The following is a 25004-nucleotide window of genomic DNA, read 5'->3' on the forward strand; positions in this document are numbered from 1 at the left end:
GGGAAACGGCTCTGAAGTGTCAGAGGTCAAAGGTGAAACTAGCTCAGCGGTAAAGAATTTGAAGGCCTGCTGGTTGGAAAGGCCAAGAAGAATAGAGGCCATCATTTAACCAAATGAAACATCCAGCGTGGGCTGGCCAGCAGAGCTTTAACAGCCCAATTCTGTGCTCGACCGTGAGAAATTTGGAAGATCCATGTGTCTGGGTTGACATTTACAGCCTTTGCACACATGCAATCCACGATAACAGCCAATAAGGCGTGTTTTGGTTTCAAAAGGCCCCTGATTTCTGTCAGTAGTTAGTGTAGTTCCCCATTTTACTGCCTGTTAAGTGCTCAGATTACTAGATCTGGAGATATCTGTCATGGTGAGGTCAATCCATTTAGGATGAAATGTGCTTCTCAGTGCATATTTACTCCATGGAAGAATTGTGTAGGCATTGACAAGTTTATAGTCTAGTTTATTCATTTGAATGAACCCTTAACACGACATATTAAACTGCAGTGTGCAAGTTGTCCTGCAGCATTTGATTTGATTCCTCAAATCGTGTGTCTTGCTGTGGGAAAGGTGTATATTCAAATCATATAAATAAATACACATGTACATGACGGTCAGTGATGGGAATAACGGCGTTATAAATAAACGGCGTTACTAACGCCGTTATCTTTTTCAGTAACGAGTAATCAAACGAATTACTGATTCCCCCGTTACAACGCAGTTACCGTTACTGACACAAAAAATGTGGCGTTACTATAATTGAACTCACTGAAGCGGTTTTCATCCGAGTAGGCTCTCTCTCCGCCATAGGACCTGCAAAGTTTTTTTCTCTGGTGTGTGTGTGTGTGTTTATGAGGCGCCGGAGTGGACAAAAGCGAAGCGAACGGCGCGAGCGCGCTCAATGCGCGAGAGAGACCGAGTGTGTCCGAGAGCGCGCTCAACAGTTGCGCAAGAGAGCAACGTTAATTAATTTACACGGTTATCCAAATAAAATCTAAACAATTACCTACAGGGAACGTTCTGTTTAGGTTATAAAATAAAGCCCGAAAATAACCTGCAGGGAACATTCACAGAAAACATCTTTGTTTGACCGGTTGTAAACATGTGCGGGAAACATGTCTAGAATTTGGCTTAAATAACCTCTGATGATGACGTTCGCTATAGGTTATACAAATAAACCCCCAAAATATTATATTTTAGTATTATATATATATTTTTTTTTGTAAATTGTGCAGTATTATATTGAGAGAGCACTTGTTAAACTGTTTACTTTTGTTAGGAAGAAAATACTTAGGCTACAGTATGTCTACTAGTTGTGAAGTTGTGTAACAGTTTTATCATTTTAATATGCACAAAGAGTATGTATATTTTTTATTATTATTTATTCATTTTTGGTACATTTCTTAAGAAGCATAATTTATTTTTAAACTTATTTGTTGGCCAGTTGGGGTCTGTGCGATATTAAGTATAAACTAGTGTTGCACGGTGCACCGATACTTCAAAAGTATCGCGATACTCGGAAATTAAAAACTTCACGATACCTAAATTTATTAGTATCGATACTTCTAAGAATGACCGCGTTCCAGATTTGTAAGAGAGTATTGCATGTTGGTGTGTGCAACGCACGCTTCCAGTGCCTCCCTATGGACGTCTGTGTTTTTCTCCTCATGCGCGTGTGACAGGGCGCGTGAACTGAACGAGCAGAGAGAGAGAGAGTGAGCGAGCCCCGGTCGCGCGCGCACTCTCTCTCTCTCTCTCTCTCTCTGCGGAGCCAGGCGAAAGTATAAACAAGGCTTCACCGTCTCAAAACTAAGCGCTGTCTTGCTCTCTCTCTCTCTCCCTCGCACATATTAATCAAAATAATTCGACACGATGGTAAGGTCGGGAGACTAAAGTTTCATGTGGAGCATTCTGAGTTTTTTTTTTTTTTTTTTTTGAATTACCGCTGGGTGTAAATTGTGGTAAAATACGTTGCCTTATCTTCTCTGAATCGTTCCGCACATTCAGCTGACATAAACCACACTTTAAATAAACGAAAAAAACTATCCAGTCATGAAATGTTTTTCTGTGATGACAGTGGGATGTAACCGCCTGGATAATCACACAACGCGCACACGTCCGATAATGACACGTCCAATTCGCGAACTAATGACTCATTTGAACCGATTCGTTTTAATGAATGGTTAAAACAACTGATCTGTCTGAATCGGTGTATAACTAATCGTTAACACTTTGTAATAAGGTTTCATTTATTACATAAATTACATAAAACAAATAAAAACACTTGTTTTTCTCCCCCGAAAAAGCATATGACTACTTTTTTCCACACAATGCTATCATGAATCGATAAGAGAATCGTTAAAGAATCGGATCAATAAGCAGAATCGTCAGTGGCATCGATATTGATAAAATCTTGTGTTTCTTATGATAACTGAGATAATGCTGCTAAATTTATTTATTTTTTTACCTTGAATGTCATTGCTCTAATTTATTTTTTATATTTTTCATATTTCATATTTTGTTCAAATGGTTATTAATGCCTATCTGCTGTTCAAATGTTCATTTATTAGTGTGTTATGATTGGAATGTTGTCCCAGTTTTAAAATAAAGCACCGCAATGATATTTGAGAGTGTTTCTCCCTTTTCAGGAAAAGCATCGAAAAAGTATCGAAATCGCAATTCTTGACTTGGTATCGGTATCGAAACAATAATTTTGGTATCGTGACAACACTAGTATAAACCATTTATAATGTTTTATTGTTCTACTATAGTAATGCTAATATTTAGAATAATATATATATTGAATTTAATAGGCGTCTCTCACATTGTCCCACAGCAACATTAAAATAGAATAAATTATTATTATAAAACATTGAACACTAATCTACACTATTAAGTGTCCATTTAATTAATTTAACATATTTAATACTGGGGGCATCCAAATTATTTGACATAGGCCTATTTAATTTTTTTTTTTTTTTTTTTTTTAAGTAACGCAATAGTTACTTTCTCTGGTAATTAGTTACTTTTATAATGATGTAACTCAGTTACTAACTCAGTTACTATTTGTGAGAAGTAACTAGTAACTATAACTAGTTATTTTTTTTAAGTAACATGCTCAACACTGATGACGGTAACGGTAACACTTTGATAATAGACAACAAACTGGCACAGGACTGCAAACACAAGTGCTGCATCTGAAATGGTATACTCTCTTGAGCAGGTACTTATTTTGAATAAATAATTACTTCATGGCCGCTAAAAAAATAAGTTCTATATGAGTATGAGTGTAATCTGGACGTACTACATCTGCAATGTTCACTGCCATTTACAAATCCTCTCCCGTGGCCTCATGGGATTGAAATGTGTCAATCGTACGCACACTTCAGAATCTCACTGGAAGTAGTAGGTCATCCGCAGACTTTTTCCCTACTCGTTTATGAGTACTACAAATTCGGACATACTTCTTTTGTCACATTTGTTTTTTGGCCTACTATTTAGTAGGGAAGTATGCGATTTTGGATGCAGACATCGAAGCAGCAAACAAAGCAGGTGACGAGGGAGGACAGGTGGGGTAAATGACCAATAATCAGATAAAAAGAAGGCCAGGGTGAAGACAATAGACAGGAGAGCACATGACACATAGAAACATACACTCACCTAAAGGATTATAAGAAACACCATACTAACACTGTGTTTGACCCCCTTTCGCCTTCAGAACTGCCTTAATTCTACGTGGCATTGATTCAACAAGGTGCTGAAAGCATTCTTTAGAAATGTTGGCCCATATTGATAGGATAGCATCTTGCAGTTGATGGAGATTTGTGGGATGCACATCCAGGGCACGAAGCTCCCGTTCCACCACATCCCAAAGATGCTCTATTGGGTTGAGATCTGGTGACTGTGGGGGCCATTTTAGTACAGTGAACTCATTGTCATGTTCAAGAAACCAATTTGAAATGATTCGAGCTTTGTGACATGGTGCATTATCCTGCTGGAAGTAGCCATCAGAGGATGGGTACATGGTGGCCATAAAGAGATGGACATGGTCAGAAACAATGCTCAGGTAGGCCGTAGCATTTAAACGATGCCCAATTGGCACTAAGGGGCCTAAAGTGTGCCAAGAAAACATCCCCCACACCATTACACCACCACCACCAGCCTGCACAGTGGTAACAAGGCATGATGGATCCATGTTCTCATTCTGTTTCCGCCAAATTCTGACTCTACCATCAGAAATCGAGACTCATCAGACCAGGCAACATTTTTCCAGTCTTCAACTGTCCAATTTTGGGGAGCTCTTGCAAATTGTAGCCTCTTTTTCCTATTTGTAGTGGAGATGAGTGGTACCCGGTGGGGTCTTCTGCTGTTGTAGCCCATCCGCCTCAAGGTTGTGCGTGTTGTGGCTTCACAAATGCTTTGCTGCATACCTCGGTTGTAACGAGTGGTTATTTCAGTCAAAGTTGCTCTTCTATCAGCTTGAATCAGTCGGCCCATTCTCCTCTGACCTCTAGCATCAACAAGGCATTTTCGCCCACAGGACTGCCGCATACTGGATGTTTTTTCCCTTTTCACACCATTCTTTGTAAACCCTAGAAATGGTTGTGCGTGAAAATCCCAGTAACTGAGCAGATTGTGAAATACTCAGACCGGCCCATCTGGCACCAACAACCATGCCACGCTCAAAATTGCTTAAATCACCTTTCTTTCCCATTCTGACATTCAGTTTGGAGTTCAGGAGATTGTCTTGACCAGGACCACACCCCTAAATGCATTGAAGCAACTGCCATGTGATTGGTTGATTAGATAATTGCATTAATGAGAAATTGAACAGGTGTTCCTAATAATCCTTTAGGTGAGTGTACATGACAAGCCATGTGCTCACACCAAACAACACAAAAACACGAGCACAATCACAAGCGATGTGCTCAAACAAAACACGAACATGCAGCTAGTGAGAACTCAAAACATGAAAGCACACGGCCGACAAAACCAGCCATGATACACAGAACATGACAACACAAGAGCGCCTGGACAAATGAAAGCGAAAGCGCTCGGCGAGTGAATGAACACACAACCTGAGACAATATTATTCAAACTGAATATAATTGTAAGTATAACCACATATCCCTCCTTTTGCTGAAGGAATCGATTCTCCAGGACAGGTTGGTGTTCGCGATGTGACTGACAGGTCAGCAGTGATCTCCTGGTCCAGGCCTGTGTCTCAGGTGGACGGGTTCAGGGTTGCGTACGGGCCAAGCACAGACCCGTTAGTCCATCGTGATGTCGACCTCTCGGCCAAAGACACGCAGTACAGCCTGGAAGACCTGAAACCCGACACTGAATACAGAGTGTCTCTCAGTTCTAGAAGGGGAGATTTGACCAGCGAGCCCATCTCTGAAAGCTTCACCACAGGTACGATCACTCTACAAATAAAATATTTCGCTTATCAGGGGTTTGTCACTTAACTCAGCCAAACCAATGTTTTACTGACGCTGGGATTGATTTCTGTGTGTCCCAGGCCTGGATGCCCCCAGTGACCTTAAAGCTGTCGATCAGACTGACAACAGCATCACAGTGGAATGGAAAAACAGCCGCTCATCCATCGACGGATACCGTGTCAAGTACGGACCGATCGCAGGAGGTGCTCATGGTGAAGATATGTTCCCTAGAAGGGCAGGAGACACGACGTGGGCCACAATTACAGGTTAAAATGATACTGCTGTTACTGAGAACTGCGTTTTATTTACTGTTACGTCCAAGGACGTATTCATTGTGTGTCTGTTACATACCAGGAGTGTTATAAATCAAGATACATTTACTTAAGAAACAAAATAACGGAATGTTTTAAATCTTGTTTTCTAAAAAAATAAATACATTTGTGACTATATTTGACAAATGTCTGTCAAAAGAATAAGAAAAATAAACTTAATTCAAAGGGGAAACAAGATTGTCTCTTTCCCCATTGGCAGATATTTTGTCATAAACTCACTTAATTTTGATCAATTTGTCATAAAACGAGACTTAATATCTTACGTCATTTTCCCCCTAATTTTTTTAATTTTTATAAATTTGAAATGGAAAACAAGACAAAAATGCTAAGCAAGCAAATATTTTTTAGCAGTGTGTTGATTGGGATTTTGTAATTTAGTCTGGGGAAAAAAAAGGCAAAAACATGGCAACACAAACATTAAAATACACGATAAGAAAGTATTGCCACAAGACACAAACTATTTATGTTTTAACTTGAAACTAGAGTTGTAAAATAGAAAAGGTCATGTCAGTTATATCCAATATTATACTTCTGCTGTGATTTTTGCACAATATAGATAAAAGAGAAAGATCATTCCAAAAAAAAACATGTATTAAAAATGTTTTATCCAAAAAACATTTTAAAGAAAGAATGAACTGCACATTTCTGTTTTTGAACCCATACTGTAAACAAGATTTTGATTCGTCACAGATGCAACTTGTTTCGGACTCCTGGAAAGTGCACTTTGTTTGTTGATGTGCAGACTACTAAGTGCTTACACATGGTGCATTGTATAAAATCAAAAGGATTATTTGAAGAAATTCGCATAAAGAAGGGAAAATGTCCACATAGAGATGTCATAACTCGTTCCCTGCTTGAAAATGCATCAGTTTAGAGTTTCATCTTCTGGATTAATGGATTTTGTGTGCCGTAGGCCTGAAGCCTGGAACGGAGTACGGCTTTGGAGTCACAGCCGTTCAGAATGAGAGAGAGAGTGTGCCGGCCACCACCAATGCACTGACCGGTGAGATCTCTTCTCTTTATACGAGCGACAGACACTACCGTTCAAAGCTTTAAGATCAATATTATTGGTTTTTGTTTATTCGAAAGATATTGATACTTTTATCCTGCAAGGGTGCGTTAAATTGATCAAAAGTGACAGTTAAGAAAAACATGTATAATGTTAGAAAAGATTTATATTTCAAATAAATGCTGTTATTTTTTCAACTTTCTATTCATCAGAGAATCCCGAAAAAAATGTATCACGGTTTCAGCTTTGCTGATAATCATAAATGTTTCTTGAGCAGCAAATCATCCTATTGGAATGATTTCTGAAGGATCATGTGACACTGAAGACTGGAGTAATGATGCTGAAAAATTCAGCTTTGATCACAGGAATAAATGACATTTTAGAATAAGTTACTTTAAATATTAATAATATTTCACAATTATTGACAGTATTTTTGATGCGCAGCCTTGCTGAGCATAAGAATCTTCCTTTAAAAACACTAGTTTACATAACACTTTGTTAAAATACATGCTGTTTATAAAGTGATACCAAAAACATGAATATAATTGTACCCAGAAATTTTAATTATGTTTTCATTTACTTGTGTCTTCTTTTCAAACCAGTATGACTTTCATCCATAGATCATGTTTTACACTACTGTATAGTGAACGTAGTGACCAAAAGCTACTACTACTTTTATGGTGTTTTTTTCATTTGTTGTCATATTTTTCATTATATGGAACACAAACATGGATTCTCCTAAAAAAAAAACTAAAACAAAAGGTAACACTTTACTTGAAGGGGTGTACATGAGACTGACATGACACCTTCATAACCATGACATGACATATGTCATGAATATGAAGTAGGGTTTATGCATGTTTATGACAACTGTCATTAAGTGTCTTTCGCTCAATAATGACATTTTGAATGCAAATATGACATTGTTTAAGATGTCTTTGTTATGACACCTTGACATAAACCATAACATCATAACCTGTCAGTGTCTTTATCATGACAACTTGACATTAAATTAAGTTAAACTGTCATGTGGTTGGTTTTGACATTGGCTGTCATAAGGCCATTATAACTGTGTCATGAATATTTTTCATGACCTCAACTACAGTGGTACAAATTGAATTTGTCATTAAACAGTTATAATGGCCTCATGACAGCCAATGTCAAAACCAACCACATGACAGTTTAATGTAATGTTAACCAATAAAGCTAAGTTTGATAATTAATCTGCTATGTCATGTTTATGACAGGTTGTGTTGTCTTAGTAATGTCAAGTTGTCATGACAAAGACACTGACAGGTTATGATGTATTGGTTTATGTCAAGGTGTCATAACAAAGACATCTCAAACAATGTCATATTTGCATTAAAAATGTCATAATTGAGCGAATGACACTTAATGACAGTTGTCAGAAACATGCATAAAACTTCCTTCATATTCATTACATGTGTCATGTCATGATTATGAAGGTGTTATGTTAGTCTTATGCACACCCCTTCAAGTAAAGTGTTATCAAACAAAAAGACTCACAGGTTTGAAATGACATGAGAGCGAGTAGATGATGACAGACTAGCCTTTATCTCTTCAGTCCTCTTGATTCCATTCTCTCGAATGACGATGAATCTTCTGTGCTGTGTTTTGAACCTCCACCCACATAGATCTGGATCCACCACGAGACCTGGAAGTGCGAGACTCCACTGAAAGCACTCTGGAACTGGTCTGGAAGAGACCCCGGGCCAAGATCTCCACCTACAGGCTAGCGTTTGTGTCGTCCGACGGGCGACGGGAAGAACTGGAGCTGCCTGCGACTGCCACCACACACACGCTGACCGGCCTGACCCCTGGCATGCGCTACACCGTCACCCTGGTGTCAGAACGCGCACGGAGAAGAAGTGCTCCAGCCACTGTAACCGCATCCACAGGTGAGGGCTTCCTTACTTTAGTTTGCTTTTGCAACATGATAATTCCATTGTTCTGTTTGCAGGTGTGGACAAGAGATTGTGAAAATGATCATGACTAACTTTTATATGCATGTTTTTTTCCCCCCCCATAATATTTGTTCATCAGTTTTAGGCATGAAACATTCAGTACTCTATGCAAGAACGCTTCTAGCTACGTTTAATTTTTGAAGCACTCCAAAATGTGTCAATGCAATTATCAACATGGCAAGGATTGCTTTAGCATGCATTAAAAGGTTAATTCACCCGAAAATGAAAATGATGTCATTAATGACTCGCCCTCATGTCGTTCCAAGCCCGTCAGACCTCCGTTCATCTTCAGAACACAGTTTAAGATATTTTAGATTTAGTCCGAGAGTTTTCTGTCCCTCTATTGAAAATGTATGTACGGTATACTGTCCTTGTCCAGAAAGAAAATAGAGACATCATCAAAGTAGTCCATGTGACATCAGTGGGTTAGTTAGAGTGTGTTGAAGCATCGAAAATACAGTTTGCTCCAAAAATAACAAAAACTAGGACTTTATTCAGCATTGTATTGTCTTCCGGTTCTGTTGTGGATCCGCGTTCAGTGCCGCCGCTGACGTGTGTCTGGTGTGTGTGTGTGTGTCTGGTGTGTGTGTGTGTATTCTGGTTCTGTTGTGGATCCGCGTTCAGTGCCGCCGCTGACGTAAGACGCTGCTGACGTGTGTCTGGTGTGTGTGTGTGTGTATTCGGGTTCTGTTGTGGATCCGCGTTCAGTGCCGCCGCTGGCGTAAGACGCTGCTGACATGTGTCTGGTGTGTGTGTGTGTGTGTGTGTGTATTCGGGTTCTGTTGTGGATCCGCGTTCAGTGGCGCCGCTGACGTAAGACGCTGCTGACGTGTGTCTGGTGTGTGTGTGTGTGTGTGTGTGTGTGTGTGTGTGTGTGTGTGTGTGTGTGTGTGTGTGTGTGTGTGTGTGTGTGTGTGTGTGTGTGTGTGTGTGTGTGTGTGTGTGTGTGTGTGTGTGTGTGTGTGTGTGTGTGTGACGTAAGACGCTGCTGACGTGTGTCTGGTGTGTGTGTGTGTGTGTGTGTGTGTGTGTGACGTAAGACGCTGCTGACGTGTGTCTGGTGCGCCCGAGCTTCGTTTACAGTCTGAGGGAGACGCACGCTGGAAACAAAACAATCTTCGCAAACATGTCTAAGGATTTCCACACAGAGGAAGACTTGCATTTTTTTGCCCAGCCATATTTATTTGAACCCGAACACACGGACGCACCAGACACACGTCAGCAGCGTCTTACGTCAGCGGCGGCACTGAACGCGGATCCACAACAGAACCAGAATACACACACACACACACCAGACACACGTCAGCAGCGGCACTGAACGCGGATCCACAACAGAACCGGAAGACAATACAATGCTGAATAAAGTCGTAGTTTTTGTTATTTTTGGAGCAAAATGTATTTTCGATGCTTCAAAACATTCTAACTAACCCACTGATGTCACATGGACTACTTTGATGATGTCTTTATTTCCTTTCTGGACAAGGACAGTATACCGTACATACATTTTCAATGAAGGGACAGAAAACTCTCGGACTGAATCTAAAATATCTTAAACTGTGTTCCGAAGATGAACGGAGGTCTTACGGGCTTGGAACGACATGAGGGAGAGTCATTAATGACATCATTTTCATTTTTGGGTGAACTAACCCTTTAATGGTTTCCTTTTGCTGTCAGTTTTCTCTACTTGGTAGGCAAGTTATCTAAAGTTAAGAGCATGTTTATCCACCTTATTTTTAATGTAAGAGCAGATGCGGGTGCAAGGCTTTCCATGTCAGCCACTTCCAGTTATATTAGCTGTAGAAAACAGTCTGCTTGATATTGCAAACGGATGATCCATTTAGCAGATGCTTTTATCTAAAGGAGTACAAGCAATTCATATTATTTAACTATAACCGATAATGAATTACATATAATCGCATATTCAAGTCATTCATTGTTTTTTTATTTCGGTTGTTTCTATAGCTCTTTATACAACACATTGAAAATAATGATTCAATGATGCAAACAGAATTCAATTCTGCTGTAAAGACAATAGTGTCATTATTCAGCTCAGTTTAGTGTTTGTTTCAGTTCAGTTCAATAACTAAGTAAAGTTATTAAATTACCAAATTAGTTCAATTCACCTATAAGCAGCTTTACAGAAGACAATAGTGTTGTTATTCACTTTGAGCCAGTTATTCAGCAGAAAATAGCTTACCTCTGCATTGAAAATAAGGTGAATAGAATCATAACACACATGGCGGAAACTTTATCGTCATCACCGGTGCAGAGAAACGGCGTGTGTTAAGTAGGTTCAACAGATCTGCATACTTGCTGTAGTCAGTTGTTTGCATTTGTGCACTTGCGTGGAGAATGTTTCCTGCCATAACTAACTAACACTGTGTCCAAACCAGCTGTGACACCAGTAAATCTAAGTTTCTGAATATACCCGAACACAGATCTCTCTCCACAAACATCAAATATGATCAGATTATTCACTTTCAGGAAACGTATTGTGTTGCACCTGGTAAGGGGACAGCGTGAGGGCTTTTTGACAAGATGGTAGTCAATCATATTTGGTCTTGAATGAAGGGATTTGCACGTGTGATCATGCTGTTGTCATGAGGTTTCATCCGTTGTTGCCCAGTTTCAAATGTTTTTGTCTTTTTCTTGTAGCATCTTTCACTTTTTATCTAGCGAACACATTTCCCGAGCTCGGTTCAGCCAAAGGCACCGACGACAATGTCATTAGCTTTGTGCCTCTCGACAACTCAGAGAGCCCGTTCTCTGGGAGTGGATACGAGGATCCCACCGGCACCTTGACCGTGTCCAATGTCACATCCGATGGATTTGATCTTTCGTGGGAGTCAAATATGCACATTGGCTATGATAGTTACACTGTAGAACTTAAAGATTTCTCAGGGAAATGGAACAAGGAGGTTCATCTCAATGGGGAGGTGAATGGCACTAAAATCCGAGGTCTAAGGGCTTCCACTGAGTACCAAGTAAGGCTTTATGGAATATCCAATAACCAAAGATCTTCGCTACTAGAAGCAGTAGCAGTTACAGGTATAAACTATCTTTGGGTTTCAAGTCATCTGTTTGATTTCGTGCCATTGCTACGAAATATAAGAAATGTTTGGTTTCATAGGTTTAAGAGTGGAATGACACATTTTGCATGATATATGATATGCAACTGCTCCCATACATCAAATGGTAGAGCAAAAAACATGCATGATGATGATGCATCTGGATATGGATGCTTATTGGGCTGGGTGATACAGCAAAAACAATTTTAAAAATATATATATATATATATATATATATATTTATATACTTTTTATATTTTTCACTCTTTTTACTTTATTCAATATTTATATTTATCCTTTTTTTTTAAAAGAGGAGCCATTATTTTTACAAGAATTGAAGCCAATTCACGTTGTTTAATGCAATAAATATTTTTTTTTTGCTAAATTAACACAAGAAAAAATGTCACATTTATTTATTATTTATTTAATATAATATAATAATTATAATTATTGTAATAATTGTTTATTGAATATTAAAATGACCCAAACATTTGCTGCTTAAAAATTACATAAATGCATAAAATGTAGACAATTACATGACCTCCATGAGTCATGCCGCCAGGAAATAATGATTCAGGCATAGAACTCGGTTACACTTTATTTTAAGGCGTCATTGTTACTGTGTATTTATATATTTAAAAAGTACTGAGTAATATTAATGAACTTCATGTACTTACTATAGGGTTAGGGTTTGGTTGAGGGTTAGTTGCATGTAATTATGCATAATTTACTGTTATTACTACGGTAAGTACATGTAACATATGTAACAATGGCACTGTAAAATCAAGTGTTACCTAGAACTCTAACTATTATTTTTGGTTTTTAAGATATTTATTGCAAATATTCAGTATATCACCCAGCCCTAGTTTATAAATGACAAGAATATCCACAAACCCAGTGGAGGAAATAGTTAATGCTCATAACAAACTAAACTGTGTAGTGAAAAAAGAATGCATGAGAAAACTGATTAGTAGAATATTGTTTAACTTGTCAGAGTTAACAACGAATTGAGTTCATGCATGCCGTTTCCTCAAAACATCTCGAGCTCTGCATGGATTGTCCATCAGTCTGAAGTGTCCCATGTACTTCCACTCTGGTGGACTACTTGGAAACTTCAGCGATTAATGGCTCATCATAGCCATTAATGCAAGATGTTTTCAGATACATGCATGCAGATTTCAATAACTCAAGAACTTGTAACATCATTTGCATGTGAATTAAGTTGTATCGCATGCAGTGTGTCTCAAATCTCAGTGCACATTGAGAAAGTGAGGGGGGAATATGTTTTGAATATATGATATATATGAATGAAAATGCTTTTTATGGTCTTCGTTAAATATAATAACCCTGACATACACATGTGGATGAAATGCCACATGTTAAAGTGGTGCAACTATTTAATGAATACATCAGAATATGATTAACCATCATAATGTTAATTCAAAAAGAATTATAAAATGTACTTTTTGTAGATTTCAGTAGTAATTATTTTACAATTATTAATGGAGCAAATCAGAGAACCACATCCCAGGATAAAGAGGAGATTAATGGTATGTTTATATAGTCATATTTTAAAGGGGTCATGACAGTTATTTGAATATGTTCCTTGAGGTTGACTTATAATGTATAAAAAAACAAATATATATGCAGAACTAGGGATGCACGATATATCGGCCATCATATCGGTATCGGCCGATATATGTTCATTTTTAATGTTATCGTTATCGGCCTGATAATAAAATTTGTCCGATATATTAAAGCTGATAAATAATGGATTATGTCCTTCAGCTGAGACACTTCAGATGTGCACTGATCAACATGATGGTTTTGAATTGCTTGAAATATGATTGGAATCACTTCAAAAAAGGAAAATACAGTTCAGTGCAACAGTCTGTCATATTGGCTATAAAAAATTATAATGAAAACGTTAGCTTTGTGAGCTTGGGAAGTGGATTTTAATGGTGAGGCTTTTGTTTTTGTAATCAGGCTCTCAAAAATGATATAAAAATTTGGGTTTAGATTTATCAGCCGATATATATATCGGTTATCGGCTTTCAAATACAAAGATTTATCGGTTATCGGTATCGGCCAAAATTTTAATATCGGTGCATCCCTATGCAGAACAACTATTATTTTAAACCTTCATTCTGACCCTCTGTCTGAAATGACCCGTTTTAAGGGGCGGCTTTTTGGAACTAGAATAAGGACTTTTTTTTTTACTTTATAAGCTTTGAAACTTTCAGGATGTTTTAATGGTACAAAGACCTCTAATATGTCAAAAGATCAAGGCAAATTTGATTTCTCTTGTCATGACCCCTTTATTGTGCACTTAGTCAATGACTTGTAACCTCTTGTTTTCACAGGAAAAGCACTTCTAATTCTGTCCCGTCTTTAATCTCTGACCTTAAATGCACTGAATGTACTTTCCTCTAGCACAGTCTACCTCTCCTGATGTTGTTGCTTTGACCGTCAAAAGTGTTTCAACAATGCTACCAAGCCTCCATAAGGAGGTTCAACCAACAGTCTCTACCTCCACTTTTTTAACAGAAGATTTTAAAGCTGAAGCCTCAGGTGATGAACTTGAGGGCCCAAGTCGAGGGCCTCCAAGTGACCTAAAAGTCACAAATGTGAGCAGAAATAGTTTGTGGCTATCTTGGTCAGCTCCAGAAGGAGCCTTCGATAGCTTCATCGTTGAGCTGAACTCAACGTCGAATAAGTCTAAAGAGCACATTATTGACGTATCTGGAGACGCCAGGCAGGTCCATGTTGATGGGCTGACCGCTGGCATGCATTATGAGATTACTTTATATGGGATGAAGGAGGGCGAAAAATCTCAACCAGTCAATGTTCACGTCAAGACAGGTACATGGACATCATCTTCAGAAACCACAGTCATCTGTCATCCGCCATCACAGTACTACTAATGTCATTTATAGGAGCATTTCTGCAGGCGTAAGATGGCTTGTGAAAGAAATGTGGTTTTGCACGAGTGTTTAGTTCAAACCCAAATCCTGCAAGCGACGCTCTGTGCATGTTAAAGCATGTTAGTTCACCCCAAAATGAAAATTCTGTCAGTAATTACTCGCCCTCATGTTGTTCAACCCCGTAAGACTTCGTTCATCTTCGGAACACAAATTAAGATATTTGTGATTAAATCTGAGAGCTGGATCACTCCTCCATAGGCTTCTAAGGGATCGAAACTGGCCGGCCCAGAAAAGTTAAAGACATCGTTAAAATAGTCCGAGTGACGACAGTGGCTCAACCTTAAGTTTATCAAGCGACGAGAATACTTTTTGTGCACAAAAAACAAACAAAAATAATGACTTTATTCAACTATTCATTTCCTTCTCTGTGGGCCTCGAGATAGTTCACGTAGTTTAACTGCGCAACGCTTCTGTGTTGCACGTCACACGTAGGCTCCCTATTGGCCGACGCTGGATATGTGTGTGATGCGTGTGACGTACAACACAGAAGCTTTGCGCTGTTACACTACGTGAAATCTCACGGCCCACAGAGAAGGAAATGAATAGTTGAATAAAGTCGTTATTTTTGTTTGTTTTTTGCGCACAAAAAGTATTCTCGTCGCTTGATAAACTTAAGGTTGAGCCACTGTAGTCACTCGGACTATTTTAACGATGTCTTTCATAACTTTTGGGCCGGCCAGTTTCGATCCCTTAAGAAGCCTATGGAGGAGTGATCCAGCTCTCAGATTTAATCAAAAATATCTTAATTTGTGTTCCGAAGATGAACGAAAGTCTTACGGGGTTGAACAACATGAGTAATTACTGACAGAATTTTCATTTTGGGGTGAACTAACACAATAAGTATTTAGTTGTACAATACCATTCAAAATGCACTGTGAACTAACATGACTTAATGTGAACTAACATTAAACAAAGATTAATACATACTGTAACAAGTATATTTCTCATTCGTTAATCGTTTTTAGTTCATTGTTTACAAATGAGAACTTATTGTAGTGTTACTGTTATTTTTTTTTTTGATTTTCTGTTTTAATTTTAGTATCGAAAATATTTAGTGCACAAAAATATTAAGCAGCACAAATGTTTTCAACACTGATAATAATCAGATATGTTTCTTGAGCAGTAAATCAGCATATTAGAATGATTTCTGAAGGATCATGTGAGACTAGAGTAATAATGCTGAAAATGATTATTTATTTATTTTATTTTAAATATATTCAAATACAAAACATAATTTAAAATTGTTACAATATTTCACAATGTATCACTGTTTTACTGTATTTTTGATCAAATAGCATAAGAGACTCAAAAACCTTTTACAAAATCTTACCGACCCCAAACTTTTAAATGGTAGTGTATTCATTATTTATTAAACATTGAATATTATTTAAAGTTCACTTTCTCCAATCAAACTAAACATTTGAGGTAATACCCAAGATGCGATCCTATACCTCTAGTGCCACAAAACGCTTGCAGAATTGTTCCTGTGCTTTCCAAACGTCCCCTCGGGATTATGGCATGAAATAATTCTAAACGTTTTATATCGGATTACTCTGACCATTATTTCTGCACATGAATGAACACCATCTTTGTGCCTCATGTCTTCATTCATATCATTTCATTCCATCTATTAACTGTTTTATCTGTATCTGTCATTGTGTTTATGCCAGTGACACTGGCAAGTTGAGCTCATTTCATTATGCAAATGTAATTAATTTCAGAGACAATAACTCATTTCTGATTTCTTTGTCTGTCAGAGGAGCAGAAGCCGCAGATTGGCAGTCTGAGTGTGTCTGATGTATCTTGGGATAGTTTCAATGTGTCCTGGATCATTGAGGATGGCCTTGCCTTTGACAGTTTTGTGATTGAAGTGGCAAATTCAGCAGGTGGTCCAGAAAAACAGAACCTTTCGGTATCTGGTGATGCACGTAGTTTATGGATGTCTGGGCTCAGCCCCGACACGTCCTATACAATTACACTATACGGAGTGCATCAGGGCTCGATCCTGGGGTCGATCAACATTGAAGCAGCAACAGGTATCCATGCTGACCTGGATATCCCTTGTGAAAAAGACACTTAATTGCATGTTATAAAAAATTTTTTATTATAGTTCAAATTCATATTAAATACAATTAGTTGAACTTAAGTTTTCACATTCAATTGAGAAACAAACTCACAAATCAGCCCCTTCTTAATTTTCATTAAGTTCAAGTTTCCAGTTCATTTCAAATACACTTAATCATTTCAAATTAGTTGAACAATACTTATTTCTGTTGTCTTTGAAATATGCAGAATTTTATGACAAGCATGTATTTATTTAAATAAATACATTTAAATATATGTTCAATTAAAGTTATATTAACTATCATACGTTTTATATCAATGTTTAATTAATCATATTATCGGCAAGTACAGTTTTTATAAATATACTTTTAAGATGTAAAACGCAATGCACATCCAATGCAATTAAGCCCACTTCTTTTTCACAAGGGATGGGAAACCTATTTTCTATTATACCTTTTTTTCTTAATCTTTTCTCTCTTTCTGACCTTTTTCATTCTAGTTGGGAGCTGTGGTGTCAAGCAGGTGCTTCTGTGCTTTAACATTTCCTTTTAATTCTTCATGAAACCTAAGCATCTTTGTTGCATGTGGCCCATGAGAATGATGACCGAACACATAACGGCGTCTCTCGAATGTCCACAATAATTTGTTGATTGTGAATTGACTTAATTTAACAAAGCTAACTGATTGTCAGCTGTACTGTTCCAGCCACTGTGTCGGTCTTGCCTCCAAGTTGATTGCGTTGGGGCAAAGGATATGTCATGTTTCCATTCATTTCCACTGAAATCAAAGCTTTGTGTTCAGCAGTAATCATTGTCAACCATTATATATCATCCATTTCAACCAGCTACCCAAATGCATGGCACCACCCATCTCATATAGTTACCGCATTGTGGTGAGTTTTGATGTGCTGCAGTGATTGCAACATATTTCACCCTCTTACATATATTTTCATTGACTTCATTGCGTGATCTCATCATCTACCTGCATAATTTCACACATCTATTGATTTGATATGGAAGCAACATGCATTTGAATAAGTCATCCATTTTGATGTAGTGTTTATTTTGAGGTCTTTCTATGTCAGCGCCGCGGTTCCCAATCTTTTTCATCAGCTGAACCAATTTTTATGTAAAATTTTTATATATTTATACATTTAATAAATGATAATTATATATATTTTTTTAAATATACTTCTTGAAATAATTAAAGTAGCCTTACAGAAACCAAAATAGATACAGGCCGTCACCATTATAAAATTCAAAAACATTTAGATGCTGCTCATCCATCTTCTGACATGTTGTTTCTTCTAACACGTTTATTAATATTTCTTTTTTAACTCTGTTATTTATATTACCCATTCACTGGAAATACTGATGTGATATTCAGACATACTGCTTTCTGGGCACCATCTGAGCATTAACTTTTGTTTGGATTGGGAATAATCAAAAATTGGCATGGGAATAATTTGGAATAACCTTTAATACATCTTTTGTGTTGACTGCTTCATATGCACTAACGCGATATTCTTGTTAACCTGTTTTGACACTACAGTGAACAAATACAACAAAATAGCCTCAGTTTTATTCACATCTAAACGAACATTCTTGGAAAACACCTTTTCTTTTTCTTTTTCTTTTTTCTGCCCAGCTTTTCTGTTTTAATAGTGAAGCCCATTTAACATCACACATCTGCAGTGTGTAAGCGAACAATTCATAAAAACATTAAAAATGAAGAATTTAAGTATTTTATTTATTGGCTGATTGTATACATTTTAATTATATTTTTTACAAACTTTGCCATGAAATCTAATATATGAAAACTGTAACCTGTATGCATGCGAAAATAAATATGCTGCAGACACGGGATGTGTAAAACAGGCCTAATCCGACAATAACACTAGTCAGTTTTTACCCTATAACAATTCATATAATTTCTCACAATAAATAGCAAATCATTTCCTCGGCTTAAGAAATTATACATGCAAATTATGCATATTGTACAACAAGGATGTAACCATAGTCATTAAGGGTGACACAATGTCCAAACACTGTACGGCCTTGTACAGCAACTATACATTACCTCTGTTCCAATAACCGTTTCTCCCTTTAGATAGCGCTCCAATGGTTGGCAGTCTGTATGTGTCTAATATTACATCAGAGAGCTTCTCCATTTCATGGAATGACACGAGAGGAGATATTGAGAGGTTTATCCTGGAGATTATAGACTCTAGCTGGCAGCGGGAGCCAGTTGAATATAACCTAACACACGGTACACAGTCATATGAAATCACTGGGCTACAGCCAACTACTGACTATATAGCTTACCTCACTGGAGTTATGAAGGGAAGGAGAACAGACTCCGTCAGTGCTGTCGCCTCCACAGGTAACTGGAATTCTCTCTTTTCCTTGCTGTTTTCCCCCGTTTGTTTATATTGGAAGTGATAAATCAGGCCTTAAAAGAGTAGTTCAACCAAAAAGTACACATTTATCTACTCATGTCATTCCAAACCTGTATGTTTTTTCTTCATCTTCATATGTTGAAGATCTCTCTAAAAGTTGTCCATAAAACTCAAGTCTTGTTATAGCTTTGTGTGAGGAGCATGCACAATTGAAGACTAAATTAAAGTTTTAGCATCTGCCTGTGCACATGGAAATCTTATGTTCTTAAAAATCTTAAAAATTGTCGTGCAAATGCCCCCTTTTTTTAGTCTGTTACTCACACAAAGCTGCTGTTTGACTTCAAAAGACATAAAATATAGTGCACAAGTTGAACTTTGCCAGCTAAGAACATTTTCTTAACGTTCCCATTAAGTTATGAAAACCTTATTTCTGAATGGTCTCTGAACTTTCAAAATGTCTAGATTCAAAAAAACTAAAAGTAATATTTTTTCTTGGTTACGCGTTTGTTAAGGGAACATTCCATTTTATAATTCTGCATGATGGAAACACTACTTTTGAATGTTCTCTGAACTTTAGAAAAAAGGGAAACGTGTTCCATGAGCAAAATAATGTGCTTGGGCAAACATTTTGAGAACATTACTAAAGACCGGATAACTTTGAGGGAATGTTCTATTAACATTACTGGAAGAATGTTTGTTAATAAATTTGAGAGAACCTTTGCCAGAACGTTAGCTAAAGTCCTGCAACTGTTTCCTGTTAGCTAGGTTCACAGTGCTTTTTGTAATTTTCGCCAAGTTAGCACTATGCACATTGATCGACTTTCTTCAAAATATCTCCTTTTGTCTTCCACGGAAGAAAGCAAGTGTAACGGACGTAGGCCAGTAAGAGCTGTGTGTGTAAACCTCACTCCCCTGGCCTCAAGAGGCTGCGGTCTTAAGTGTCCTGGTGGTTAGCGAGCCCGCCTCCCACACCAGAGACCCTGGTTCGAATCCCACTCGAAGCTGGTCGAGTAGAACTGGTTACATTTGGTGCCGTGACCCAGATGGGAGTGAGGTTTAGGGGAAAGCAAGTCCAATGGACGTAGGCCAGTAAGAGCTGTGCATGTAAACCTCACTCCCCTGGCTTCAAAAGGCACGCTAGTGACTGACGCTAGAAGCTGTGGTCTTTAGCGTCCTTGTTAGCGAGCCCGCCTCCCACGCCAGAGACCCTGGTTCAAACCTCACTCAGAGCTGGTCGAGTAGAACCGATTACTTTTGGTGCCGTGACCCGGATGGGAGTGAGGTTTAGGGGGAAAGCAAGTGCAACGGACGTAGGCCAGTAAGAGCTGTGCATGTAAACCTCACTCCCCTGGCTTCAAAAGGCACGCTAGTGACTGACGCTAGAAGCTGTGGTCTTTAGCGTCCTTGTTAGCGAGCACGCCTCCCACGCCAGAGACCCTGGTTCAAACTAGGGATGGCGAAAACTAAAAAATGTCTTGACCGACCACCGAGCCTCATTAACCGGTTGAAACCGGTTAACCGATTAGTTTAAAATATGCTACGCTATTTGAAATAGCAGCCATTTCGAGCCGCGCCTGCAATTTCGCAACTCTGTCGCTCACGTCACTTAAAAAAAAAAAAAACTACAGCGCGAAAGTAACGAGTCCCGCAAACGCAGCGCCGAGCTTGTATGTAATCGGAGGACCAATGGCTCCTAGTTTCGAAGTGGTTTGGGTACAAGGTGATCGCGTTGAAAATAAAGGCGTTAGTCAAGCGTTAGAAGCTCATTTGAAACATTGCCGCGGCTGAGGCTCATTTAAGAAAATGACAGCTCCGAAGAGACGCGGCTTTAGTTTGAGGTAGTGCTTACAATAATAATGAAAGATGATGATCATTGCCTTATCTGATCATCGCCACTGAAATGTAGATGTAATGTATACCAAATCTAAGCCCATCTTATGCGGAATGTTGCCTAATAGACTGCAACACGATAAACCCAATGGATAAAACAGGCACCTTCAGAATGCGTAAAGACGCACCGGCCAAGGCAGGTCTAACTCAATGTGTGCCTTCTAATAACGGACACAACTCTTTTCTATAATTCATCTTTTTATTTTTATTCTTCAAAAAGACAAGTGTCAACTTCTGTTAAGGACAACATCTCATAAACCATAACAGACAATGGCCAACATGGCCTACAGCTATTCTTAATAATAACATTAAAACGAAAAATTATTTTAATCTATGAATGAGAATAGCCTACTGTATAGCCAACAAATAGCTCACAGACAGGTGTAAGGCCACCGCCTAATTATTAAAACATAACACAACGGTTTTTCTTTATTGAAATTTTGTTTTTCTTTCATTAAATTTTTTTTCTTTATTAAAATTTCGTTTTTATTTATTGAAATTTCGTTTTTATTTATTGAAATTTCGTTTTTATTTACTTAAATCTACCCTTTACTGTGACAGTAATTTGTGATAATCAGAAAAAATATTAGACTAGCCTACTTTATTAAAAGTAGCCTATTGCTTAAGTTAACAGACCTGCGCCAGAACAGCGTGCGAGCGGGAAGCGGAGCGCCTCGCAGGCAGGGCTTATACGCTCCGAGAACGCATTATAGTGATATACAACACATGTTTTATAGAGAACTGTTGACATGTTTTATATCACTAGTGCAGTGTCTGTTATCGGAGCATATAAGCCCTACCCGCGAGGCGCTCCGCTTCCCGCGCGCAAGCTGTTCTGTAGTTTATAAAAAGTTTATTAATTCTGAACGTGCCGAGTCTCGCGTGTCTATCTATTGCACCAAATGTGACACTGCACTCCCTTGTGAAGTCGATTGGATAAACGTTCTCGAAATAATCAAAATGCAAACACACAGACAGACATGGGGCTTGCGGGTGTCGCGTTTTCAGATGATACAGCATAGAATAGATGATGTGACTGTAAGCACTGTATCACACAAGTTGCAACTTACAACTATGTCATGTTTTTTTTGGTGAAATGGTCCCACACACTACTTTTCTTTGCACGCTTCATCCTGTCGTCTGCCCTGGCTCGAACCCCGAGTGTTTTAGCCTGTAGGCTTTACTTTTCGCAAACCTTGTGAGCGCGCGAACCCAAACGCTGTGACCTCGCGCCAAATGTTTTTATTGGTTTATTAAGTACAAACAGGCGAGTTATGAAAAATTGAGTGTGAGGGATTTGTTCACTTCACACAAAAATATCTTGGAATGAGATGGCTAACTGTAGTAGCGTTTAGTCTACTGTCTATAATAGCCTAATTTAGAGATCACTTTTTTTTTAACCGACTACCGAGAACTTTGATCGGTTAACGTTGATACGGTCAACCATCGGTTTAACGGTCATCGGTTAACATCCCTAGTTCAAACCTCACTCAGAGTAGAACCGATTACTTTTGGTGCCGTGACCCGAATGGGAGTGAGGTTTAGGGGGAAAGCAAGTGCAACGGACGTAGGCCAGTAAGAGCTGTGCATGTAAACCTCACTCCCCTGGCTTCAAGAGGCACGCTAGTGACTGACGCTAGCAGCTGCGGTCTTTAGCGTCCTTGTTAGCGAGCCTGCCTCCCACGCCAGAGACCCTGGTTCAAGCCTCACTCAGAGTAGAACCGAGTACTTTTGGTGCCGTGACCCGGATGGGAGTGAGGTTTAGGGGGGAAAGCAAGTGCAACGGACGTAGGCCAGTAAGAGCTGTGCATGTAAACCTCACTCCCCTGGCTTCAAGAGGCACGCTAGTGACTGACGCTAGCAGCTGTGGTCTTTAGCGTCCTTGTTAGCGAGCCTGCCTCCCACGCCAGAGACCCTGGTTCAAGCCTCACTCAGAGAAAAAACGATTACTTTTGGTGCCGTGACCCAGATGGGAGTGAGGTTTAGGGGGAAAGCAAGTGCAACGGACGTAGGCCAGTAAGAGCTGTGCATGTAAACCTCACTCCCCTGGCTTCAAGAGGCACGCTAGTGACTGACGCTAGCAGCTGCGGTCTTTAGCGTCCTTGTTAGCGAGCCTGCCTCCCACGCCAGAGACCCTGGTTCAAACCTCACTCAGAGTAGAACCGATTACTTTTGGTGCCGTGACCCGAATGGGGAGTGAGGTTTAGGGGGAAAGCAAGTGCAACGGACGTAGGCCAGTAAGAGCTGTGCATGTAAACCTCACTCCCCTGGCTTCAAGAGGCACGCTAGTGACTGACGCTAGCAGCTGTGGTCTTTAGCGTCCTTGTTAGCGAGCCTGCCTCCCACGCCAGAGACCCTGGTTCAAGCCTCACTCAGAGAAAAAACGATTACTTTTGGTGCCGTGACCCAGATGGGAGTGAGGTTTAGGGGGAAAGCAAGTGCAACGGACGTAGGCCAGTAAGAGCTGTGCATGTAAACCTCACTCCCCTGGCTTCAAGAGGCACGCTAGTGACTGACGCTAGCAGCTGCGGTCTTTAGCGTCCTTGTTAGCGAGCCTGCCTCCCACGCCAGAGACCCTGGTTCAAACCTCACTCAGAGTAGAACCGATTACTTTTGGTGCCGTGACCCGAATGGGGAGTGAGGTTTAGGGGGAAAGCAAGTGCAACGGACGTAGGCCAGTAAGAGCTGTGCATGTAAACCTCACTCCCCTGGCTTCAAGAGGCACGCTAGTGACTGACGCTAGCAGCTGCGGTCTTTAGCGTCCTTCCTAGTGCGCCCGCCTCCCACGCCGGAGACCCTGGTTTGAATTTTTACCAGTTACACAAGCATACAGATTTGAAGTGAAATGAGGATGAGTAAATGCTTTTTTGGCTGAACTATCTCTTTAACCAAGACTGTTAGGTGGACAGTTAGCATGGACAGATCTCTAAAACTATTGACAGCAGAGAAAGAGACACTAAACAAAACGCCATGGCTGGCTTTTTCCCCCTGTAGCGGCCGAGCCTGACTTGTCTGGGCTAGTTGTTTCAAACATTACCTCAGACACAGTGTCGCTCTCCTGGCGGACGGGAGATAAGGCGTTTGATAATTTTATAGTCGAGGTGAGAGAGTCTGCTTTGCCCACGCAGGCGACGGGGCGCACCTTGCCCACAGGTGCCCGCTCCACGGTGCTGACCGGGCTCAGAGGAGACACGCGATATCAGATCAAGCTGTATGCCACCTCTGGTGGCGCCAACACGGCTGCCCTGACAACTGTAGTAACCACAGGTACAGCTGAGCATGCTTTTGAGTTTCAGAATACATGCTTTAAACATTTATATTGGGTTTTGAAGATTTGGTTTGCTATGGAAGCCCATTTGCTGCCCAAAAAAAAAAAGAAAAAAAAAAGTAATTGCACATTTTTATCTAAAAATTCTGACTATTTCTCACAATTACAAGTATATATCTCGCAATTTGGACTTTTAAGTTTTTTTATTTTTTTACTTTATAATTTTTAATTCCCACATATAAAACTGTCTTAAAGTTGATTTTTTTTGTAGGCTAGACCACCTGTAGTGTACATAGGAATTTACTTCAAATCTACTTTACTCTTTCCCCGCTGTTGACTGAAAGGTATATTTCAAGTATATATATTTTTTTACCTAAATAGGAACATAGTAGTGTACTTAAAGTGCAAAAATAATATATAAATAGTAATATATAAATAGTAAACTGTAAGTATGGTGTTAAGTTCACTTAAAGAAAACAAGTTGCAGTACTGTATATAACTACTAAACTGGTAGTTTCTGAGAGTTTTCTGACAAGTAAACTATCTGTATACCTATAAGTTCACTTGTATA

The 25004-nt window shown here is 39.2% G+C and overlaps 1 protein-coding gene across 8 annotated transcripts in view; it reads left to right on the plus strand.

The window, feature by feature from the left end:
• Positions 1-25004, plus strand: part of tnca (tenascin Ca) — a 99002-nt gene that overhangs the window by 55201 nt on the left and 18797 nt on the right. For 2 of the 8 annotated variants that reach the window (XM_056254863.1, XM_056254867.1), the window contains 9 exons: positions 5140-5409; positions 5516-5701; positions 6681-6770; positions 8432-8695; positions 11417-11809; positions 14263-14691; positions 16571-16849; positions 18987-19259; positions 24160-24432. In XM_056254863.1, the coding sequence (XP_056110838.1) occupies positions 5140-5409; positions 5516-5701; positions 6681-6770; positions 8432-8695; positions 11417-11809; positions 14263-14691; positions 16571-16849; positions 18987-19259; positions 24160-24432 (2457 nt within the window). Of the gene's footprint in view, positions 1-5139; positions 5410-5515; positions 5702-6680; positions 6771-8431; positions 8696-11416; positions 11810-14262; positions 14692-16570; positions 16850-17376; positions 17400-18986; positions 19260-24159; positions 24433-25004 lie in introns of all 8 variants that reach the window. The other 6 variants (XM_056254864.1, XM_056254866.1, XM_056254868.1 and 3 more) reach the window with 5 other exon arrangements.

This window comes from Rhinichthys klamathensis, unplaced genomic scaffold (genome assembly GCF_029890125.1).
Source record: "Rhinichthys klamathensis goyatoka isolate OS25496 unplaced genomic scaffold, OSU_Roscu_1.1 h1tg000114l_1, whole genome shotgun sequence".
Lineage (NCBI taxonomy): Eukaryota > Metazoa > Chordata > Actinopteri > Cypriniformes > Leuciscidae > Rhinichthys > Rhinichthys klamathensis.